Source organism: Cnephaeus nilssonii, assembly GCF_951640355.1.
Source record: "Cnephaeus nilssonii genome assembly, chromosome: 3".
Lineage (NCBI taxonomy): Eukaryota > Metazoa > Chordata > Mammalia > Chiroptera > Vespertilionidae > Cnephaeus > Cnephaeus nilssonii.
Genome location: NC_137074.1, coordinates 42,112,198 through 42,120,997, shown reverse-complemented (window position 1 = coordinate 42,120,997; position 8,800 = coordinate 42,112,198). Strand labels below are relative to the sequence as shown.

The following is an 8,800-nucleotide window of genomic DNA, read 5'->3' as shown; positions in this document are numbered from 1 at the left end:
CTGCCTGCCAAAGCCTACAAGGCCTGAAATCTGTAGCCACCTGCACCCCGTGGCCATAAAACTCCAGAGCCTGCTGTCCACGGAGTGTAGGATCTGCAGAGGCCTCCACTGCTTGGCCATCAACACCCTGGCTGCCCCCAGTACTGTAGCTCTGGCCTTTCCTTCAGACAAAAAGGCACTGCCCTCTTTCCTCCCCAAGGAGAGGCACTCCCTTGGCACAATTCCTGCCCTGCTCAGGGCCACCCGTGTGGCCCCCTGGTGGCCCTCTCTGGAAGAACGTAGAAGTCACATCTCTGTAGCAACCAGAGCCATGCCCTCTTCCAGCTCCACCCTGCAGCAACCTGGTGGGCTGGGAGCCACGGGGCCCCTGCCCACACATCCTACAAGGGACTGGGAAAGCGCCCAGCCCCCTTCAGGGTGGCCAGGAAAAGGGTGGGGGTACATGCTTTCATCATTCCAATGCCTCCCAGAGAAGATCCGACTGAAAGAACAGACCAAAACCCCTCTTTCTTTAGAAAAAAGGTTTAGAGACAATGGAGAGGTGTAGCACAGGATGAGCCCAGCTGGGAAAGGGACCCTGGGGGACGGCTCAATCCGTAGGCGCCCTGGGTAGGGGTGATTCTATCAAGCACTGTACACGGACTTGGAGGTGAGGAGAGAAGCAGAGGAGAGAGGCAGGGGGAGGGGCAGGGGAGGCCGGGCTCCCTCCCATTCTATCCCACGTAGCCCAGTCGTAACTGCCCCCTCAGAGGTTCACATCACCAGAGGAGGAAATATGTGGCATTTTTGATTTAAGAACATGAACATCACTCTGCCACTGCTGTAGCCATGCCCCAGGGGCCCCGGGCAACCCCCGGCAAGCCCCAGGAGTGGGGGCTGGACATGCGCCCCCAGCCTGGTCCCTGCCTCCTCTCTAGACACTTTCATGCAAAACACACAATGAGGAGTGAGTGCTCCCAGGAGCCCCCCAGGCTTTGGAGCTCTGCTGGGAGCCTCAAGCCCACAACTGGGCCCAAAGGCCGTGCCCCCCGCAGCGGCCAGGGGACACGTGCCGCCGACAAGCACGGTTTGCATCACTGTTCCTCGGGCTCCACCTCGTCCTCCTCTAAGGACACCACCCCAGAAGAAGCCACGTCAGAGGCTTGCCGCTGGTGCTCCCAGCTGCCCACCGCTGGGTAGAGTGGCTGGCAGTCCTCGCAGGGGGCCGGCTCCACCTCGGCGGGGGAAAGGCAGGACTCCGTGAGGGGCGAGTTGTAGAGCGAGTCCTGGGCCTCCAGCGGGCCCAGGCTGCGGAAGGCACTTTCCCGGCTGGGGGGCAGTTTGGCAAGAAGCAGCTCTTCACCCAGCAGCTGGGAGGCCAGGTGGGCCGGGGAGCCCAGCAGCCCGTCCTCCAGGCTGCACAGACTAGAGCACAGGGTCTCTGGGGACACTGTCTGCGAGCAGTCGCTCTCAGGCTCCACGGAGCCCTGGCGCACAGGCCGGGAAAACCGGTGGCCAGTGAAGAGGTCCTGGAGGTGGGGTCCCAGGGGCAGCTGCCCAGCCATGTCTGTCGGGGAGAGAAAAGAAGATCACCCTGCTAGCCCCATCTCAATTGGCCAACCTGGAAGCCGCATCTCCGCACTCTACCTTGGTACGGCTCTAGGGATGGTGGGTAGGACCTGGGGAACTTTAGGCAAGTCACTTCACCTCTCTGCCTCAGTTTCCTTAATGGCGAATTGGGGATTCTTATATACCTACCTTACAGGGTTGCTGAGAGAACAGTCTGGCACACAGTAAGAAAGCAATAAATGCAGGGATACCTACATGTCGTGCAGGTTGTTCACTGCCCAAGGGGAGTGTGTCCAAGGCAGCAAGTGAAATTCAGACCACGCTCTGCTCACCAAGCAGCATGCCCTGGCATGGGGCTGTGCCCACCAGGAAAAGGAGAACTTTTTTCAAATTTGCACAATGATTCTACATGGGCCAGTAGTGGCCTTGGATAAATGTAGCTGTTTTCATGATGCCAGGGGTCAAAGCAGGCCTGGAACTCAATGAAACAAAAACATTGTGGCCCGGATCTGTCTTTGTCTCGGTCATCCCAATCAGTCCTCTCTGGACCACAGCGGCAGTCTCAAAGCTGCTTTAATGTATTGCCCACTTCGGAGAATGTTAATTAGCTAACGGGATGGGGCATGTGGACGCAATCTTCAAAGACAAAGGGGTGAAAGGGGGATGGTGGTCTGGGAGGCTTGAGCCCAGAAGCTACAGAGAAAGTCAGCCATTTGGTCCCGAGAATGGAAGATGAAAGGAGGGCCTTGCACAGCTGCACAGCCCCGCAGGGTCCCTTCTGCAAGTACCAGCGGAGAGGAGGCCCGCTAGCCTGGAATGCAAGGATGCTAAGCTGGAGCCAAGCAGCCCTGTGGGCAGTCCAGGCTCCGCCAGCTTCCTGTTTGCCTGGGCCTCAGCCCCGGGAGGTGCTGTGGCTGCTGCACCATGCATCTGTGCTGCCTCGGCCAGCCGGGAGGCTGTCTTGAGAGGACTTTCAGAGGCAAGGCACGGCAGACCCTCCCAGAGACAACATGGTTGCACAGAAGGTGCTGGCGAGGTCTCCGGGCATTTTTTTTTTATTTTTTTTTTTAGGACTGCAAGGCTCAACTGCATCGATGGGCAGAGAAAGGAACTACTCCATTTCCACCTGCTGACTGCCCACCCACGAGAGTGGACAGCCCTCCTTCACTATAGCTAAGGAAAGTCGAGCATTACCTGGACAGAGTCTGCCTCTCTCCGCTCTCCTTCCAAAGGCTGAGGACATTCTGGATCTCCCCTTCCAAAGGCTGAGCTCTGAATCAGAGGGCCTATCAGGCAGTTCCACCCCAGTTGGCAGTACTAGTATGGAATGTCCCCTCACCTGAGTCAGTTCCCCCAGCGAAGTCCTCATCATAGGATTCATCGGTCGAGTCCTCACCATCCACTGAAGACCATGCCCGGAGCTTGGCTTCTGCAATGGCAAATTGCTCAGCCACTCCTGTTGGGGAAGACATGGAATTCATTAGCAGAAGTGAGCTAAGGTTAGGGCTCAGCTTGGAGACAGGAGAGGGAAGACACATGGGTGTGGAAACACTCCAAACCCCACATCAGGCCCAAGGAGATGAGAGAGAATACCCCTATGACAAATGTGTGGCTGATTCTCTTTCTGTCACTCACCTGCCGCAAAGCGAGCCTCTTGCTCACCCTCACTGAGATCCGAATAGGAGGAAAAGGCTGATTCCAAGGCAGCAGGAGAGTCGCTTGGCTTGCTCCAGCCCTTCCATTCAATAAGGTGAGCCACTCGACCCTGGGCCATGGCAGTGGGCTTGGTCACGTGGTCTTTCACCACCTGGGAAATACCTGGAGGTGGGGCAGAGTCAGAAAGCCTGGTAAGAGCATGGGTCAGGGAGCATCTGGGAGGGAAGTGTAAGGGTGGTGGTAGTGAGGGCCCACATGTGCCTTTGGCTGGGCAGGGGGCAGGGATTCACCTGAGAAAGAGAGGAAAAGGGAGATAGCAGCAGGAGCTCACAGGATACAATCCCCAAGGGCATGTAAGAAAGGTCCAAATAGCCACAGGCATGGGAAGGGGTACATACCATGCAGGGAGGATCTGGCCAGTGCAGCGATCTCCTGGATAGTTAGGGCTCTCCGGGACTTGGGCAGCATCGCGACTGTGTCTCCAACATTCACCTTGGGTGACAGAATCAGAGGGTGAGTGCTCCTCTGACAGCAGTGTCCTCCCACATGCCCGTACCCCACCCAAGGCATCAAGTGGATATGGGAGCTGGGAAGAGATGACAGGGCAACACATGTTTCCCAAAGGCTGCTGGGATATGTAAGAAGGTAAGAAGCCAGGACCAGCAAATTATGTCCCCGCAGGAAGCAATGGAGACGTGGGCAGGCCCAAAGGAGCAGAACTATAGCTAACCCTCTGCCTTCCAAGCTCCCAGAGAAGAAGACAGTTCTGGAAGAACCATGGAGTAGGGTCTTTGAGAAAAGAGGAAAGGAAGAGGATATAACATCCAGGTCCCCTTCCTTTTACCCCTCTTCTCCTCTGTCTTTAGACCCACATTCTAGCTGTTTCTGGAGCCTATCACAGCCACAAACTCAGGATGACCAAAAACAAACCCAACACCTTCTCCTCCATATCTGGCCCTTACTTTGCATCATCCCACCATTCTCCTGTTCAGCCTGGCTCCAAACCTCAGCATTACCATCAACTCTCCCATAAGCTTTCCTTACGCATATCTGTTGTTAAGATCTAACGATTCCATCACCAACTGCCTCTAATACTACCCTCATCCTTTGCAAATGCTCCTTGCCCGGATTAGCATAGTGGTAGTCCCCCAAGCTCCTCAGACTCCATGCTATTTTCTCAGCCTCCTATGTTGTGTAAGTGTTCTCCTTCCCCCTTTCCATGTCTGGCTGGCTCTTTCTCACCTTTTGGGTCTTGGCTGAAATATCACTCCCTCAGAGAAGGCTTCCTGGCCACCCTACCAGTTGTCCACCCTCGCTCTGTAGTCTGTGACAAGTCACCATCCTCTATCAATGTATCTCAAGTGTGTAATTATGGTCTATTTTATGTGTTTCCTTATTTCTTGTTGGTCTCCCTCACTGGTCTTAAGCTCTTTCAGAAATTCGGTCTCTTTTGGTCACTGCTGCATGCCAGGGTTTAGCACAATGCCTGGTACAGAGCAATCTCTCAAAATACACAGGCCGAATGAACAAGGCAATGTATAAATGTACACAATATTCCTGGGGTGCAACTGGTCACAACATGTCCTTATTTAAAATCTTTCCTGGGCCCCTTCACTGTCCAATGAAGTGCAAGCTCACAGCCAGGCACTGAAGGACTCCGTGAGGCCCTGCCTCCTACCAGGCCTGCTTGGAATCCACCACTGATCTCCTCTGTCCAGTAAAACCCCATTTCTCACTTTCCCTGTCAGTAGGCAGCCTCCTGCCTTCCTCCAGGCAAAGAAACCCAGCTTTTCCCTGGGCAAAAAATGCCATCTTTGCCTGACAAATGCTCCCTACCATTCAAGGCCTGACTCAAGTGACACCTCCTATTGTGTTTTCAGTCGTTTTCCCATCCCCAGCATTACCCTTGCATCTCTCCTGAGGGATCCCAGGATGGCAGGGCCTGAGTCTGATTCACCTGGGTTCCTACCTCCACCCTGCACCTGGCTCTGTGCTCCTTGGCAAGCCCAGGCAAATGTTTCCCTCAACAAATGAATGAAGTCAGAGATACAGGCACCCTCCCTGGCATTGCCTAGCTCTACTCCATCAGTTCCCACCCCTCACAAGAGGGGCTCCACCTGCCCCTTGACCTCAGGCCCACCCCCTCGGTCCCTCCCCTTCAGTACCTGGCTGACAGGGCCCCCAGGGTGCGCCGGTAGCCTCTGGCCAGGCCTGGAGGGAGGAGCACCTGCTGGGTGTTTCCTGGCTCGCTCTCCCTCCCTCCCCTCATTCCCCCCAGCCGCCACCATCAGTGCCAGCACTCCGCGCAGCTGCGGCCCAGGCCCAGAGAAAAGGTGTATGTCTCCCTGGCAACCCATCACCATGCAACAGGGTCTCCAGGGATATGGCCCGGGATGCGCTGACGTCAGCGCCGAAGGCGCGAGCAGCCCGCCCGCCGACGCTGGCAAGGCGCCGAGCAGAGCAGACCGGTGGGGGCGGCCTTACTGCCGGCCGGATAGCGCCTCCGCGCTCAGGCAAAGGCAGCCAGAAACGGGCTGGCGAGGGATACAGATCCCCTTCGTGTGGATACGGTTCCCCCACCCCCTCCCAACACCAGGGGCCCAGCACCTCTGGCAAGTCCTGACTGTCCACGGAGGAAGAGGAAGGGCGAGAGGACCGGCTCCAGCCTCGGAGGGTTCGAGCAGATCCCAAGGAAGATAGAGAGAGGCCCCGAGGAAGCTCGATCCACTCCACAGCCCACGCGGGGTCCGAGGCCACTGAGGGGTGGGGGAAACGCTGTTCAGCTGGGCTCCCACTTCTGCCAAGATCCCCCTCCTTTTCATCCGGTGTTGCCACATCATCCTCCTCACCTCTCCCCACCTCCCAGAACATCAGCAACCACCTGGTGTTCCCACAACTCTGCAAGCTCCTATCCCACTACCCCTAACCTTCCGGCTCCTTTTGTGGCCATTTTGTGGCAGCCACTGACCACCTTCCTCCACTGGATATATTTTGCCATCAAAACCCTCGGGATGAAACCTAAACTTTGATAAATTCTGAATCTTCTCTGGTTTCTCAGCCTACCGATTCCTCTTGGAAAGCACACCTCATTCATCCTTCCACCGCCATCACCGGCCCCCTCTCCACCACCATCTTGGGCCCTTTGCAGGCTTGCTGCCTTCCTTCTCTTGGTTCTCTCCTCTCGCCAGGCTCAGCTTTACTCTTCTTCTCTGACAAGCCCATGATTTTTTTCCTTCGTCCCAGTCCCCTAAGGCTGTTTCCTGATGGCCTGTCTGGCCCCAGCCTGGCTGTTCCTGTTTCAGCCTGGTTCCCAATATCTAAGCCAAAGTAATTTTCCTCTTGCCACCTGAACACCCTACTCCTCAGGTTCCCGTCACCTCCCAGATCACATCTACAGTCCCTGGTCTCACCTCTGCGACTTGTCTGACAAGTCCATCGTCCTCCAGGCCCTTCACGCTGCCAAAGAAACATTTTGCCCAGCACAGAAATCATAGGCATGCTGGCTGTATTGATGCAGAGAACCAAAAGCCCAGCACTGCTCCAGGCTCAGCTCCCAGTTCTATTCCTATTTTGGTTCCGGATGTTGAGCCATTCTCCTCCCCACTTGGAACCTGTTCCTAGTCACATAAGGAAAGTGTTCCTGTCTCATGGCTTTGAGGAGGTGGGTGTGCCAGGGGCCCAGCCAAGCTCTGTGGAGCTCAGCTAGCTGAGGCTCTTCCCCTAGGCAGTGCCAACAGGCAATGTATATCACAACTGACCTTTAGCTGGAGCAGCCGTCTCTGTCCCTGGGCCTCATCCAGCTGGTGGTTCCCAGAAATGCTACCAACCAGAAGACAGACACAAGGTTACAGGCCATCCCTGGCCCTAGCTGGTACCTAACCCTGAAGTCAGCCAAACTCTCCCGACTACAAGAGGAATGACTTCCTGAACTCCAAGCGTTACAGCGCCAGAGAGGTCAGAGCAGCTTTATGCTTCTCAGCTTCAAACGCTGAGGCTAATTTGGTACTACAAATCCCAGAATTCCTCATGGGAACCCAAGGAAAGTACAAATCTGAGTCTTAGTTCCAAAGAACCTCAAGTACCAACCAGGCCTGTGTGACTGACCACCTATGCTGAAACCCAGGACCCATCAGAAACCTAGCCCTCAACATCTTAAGTTCCTACCTGGCCTTAGGCTTGGCGAAATCCATGACACTGAAGTAGAGTGGCCAACCACAGATGCACAGGACTAAGACCAGGCCCCAGCATGCACCATCCAGGGGAACCAAGGCAAGGGTCAGCAGTTGTGGGTAGACCTGATGGCCTCCCTTTAGGCTCCTGTTTGCCTCCACAGGGTAGGGTGATTTGTTGTTATTGTTATTGTTGAGAGTGGGGGAAGGGAACTAAAAGAGTTATAAGAGGTGAGAGGTGATCAGGTGCACACAGGTGCCCCAAGTTGGGTCTCAGTCCCGTTCATCAACCATCTGACCCTGAAGTGGGGAGTAAAGGTTTAATTAAAAATTCCCTGGTAGGGTACTTGGCCAGCGTTTGCAGGCTTAAGGAGATTGGGGCACAGATAAGAGAGGTAGGTTCCCAGGATAGGGCCATTCCCAGGACAGCAAGAAGAGAGGTGTGGGAAGGGGTGGTGGTGGTGGTGATGAGTATATGTGGGTGGACAAGGACAGTCTCCATGGGCTGGAGAGGATTTACTAACCCCTCCCCAGGCCATGCGCCTCCTGCCACCCTCAGCGGTGGGAATCCGGGCGGAAAGACACGAGTCTACCCTGCAGAGCCCAGAAGCAGGCAGGCCAAGGGACCGAACCCAAGTTGATTCAGCCCTCTCCCCGCTCAGGCCTGCTCCGCTCCCTCCTCTAGCCTGGCCCGCCTCCCTGGTGCAGGCTCCTCCCTCTCCCGACGCTGGCCCCTTCCTCAAGGCCCCGACCCACCCGCTCACCGCAACCGGACTCCCCAACCAGTGCCCGGCCTCTGCCTCTTACCCTGACCCGCTGGGCTCCGAGAGCCGATACAGCCCATGGCCGGGAACCCAGGCACGCTAGCCCGCGCTCGGGACCCGGGCCATCGGCTTGCAGAGGGTCGGGCCGCGGCCGCCACCAGGGAGGGGAAAACCCGTCAGGGGAGGGGGGTGGGAACCGCGCATCCGCCACCGCTCCCGGGAGAGGGAACCGGTCCGCTGACGTCAGCGCGGGGGCGTGGCCATCGCGTCACCACCTAAAGTGAGCAGGCGGGCGGGGCCGAGCCGGCGTCAGGGGCACGCAGGGCAGGGGTATGGAAAAAGCTTGTCCTCTGCTCCCAGGCCCAACCATGGAATGACCCCTTAAGGCGGATGGCGCAGGGGAGGGGAGTCGACATGTCTTGTTGTCTTGGCGAGAATTCATTGGACCAGGCTGCCAGTAGCATGTATGGGGCCATAGGACCTCACTGCATCCAACCCCCTCATTTTATTGATGAGCCCTTGTAACCAGAAAGGACTCGCCGGCTATAAACAGCCTGAAACTCAGGACCACCTCCTCTCAACAGGGGTTTGAGCACATTCTGCTAGGAAAGTGAAACCAGCCAAGTGTATTCTACTAAATACCCCACAGCTATTCAGTCTCCC

At 56.4% G+C, this 8,800-nt stretch overlaps 1 protein-coding gene across 3 annotated transcripts; it reads right to left on the bottom strand.

Annotated features, from left to right (window-relative positions):
• Window positions 1–1,068: 1,068 nt before the first annotated feature.
• Window positions 1,069–8,143, bottom strand: FAM131A (family with sequence similarity 131 member A). Of its 3 annotated transcripts, XM_079765418.1 has the most exons (6): window positions 6,615–8,143; window positions 5,812–5,960; window positions 3,603–3,696; window positions 3,184–3,366; window positions 2,888–3,004; window positions 1,069–1,546 (listed from the first exon to the last, which is right to left on the bottom strand). In XM_079765418.1, exons 1-6 carry the CDS (start codon window positions 6,700–6,702, stop codon window positions 1,074–1,076), a joined length of 1,104 nt encoding a protein of 367 aa, XP_079621544.1. In that variant the 5' UTR covers window positions 6,703–8,143; the 3' UTR covers window positions 1,069–1,073. The 3 variants fall into 3 exon arrangements, with proteins under 3 accessions (XP_079621544.1, XP_079621543.1, XP_079621545.1); XM_079765417.1 differs by lacking the exon at window positions 6,615–8,143 and having other exon boundaries at window positions 5,812–6,588; XM_079765419.1 differs by lacking the exons at window positions 5,812–5,960; window positions 6,615–8,143 and adding an exon at window positions 5,370–5,427.
• Window positions 8,144–8,800: the final 657 nt, after the last annotated feature.

Coding starts and splice junctions, on each gene's coding strand:
- FAM131A (XM_079765417.1), bottom strand. CDS start 6,075: ATGTTCTGGGAGGTGGGGAGAGGTGAGGAGGATGATGTGGCAACACCG. Junction 3,367..3,602: donor GGCCAGATCCTCCCTGCATG/GTATGTACCCCT, acceptor CCCCACCTCCAG/GTATTTCCCAGGTGGTGAAA. Junction 1,547..2,887: donor CGCTGGGGGAACTGACTCAG/GTGAGGGGACAT, acceptor TCTCCCCGACAG/ACATGGCTGGGCAGCTGCCC.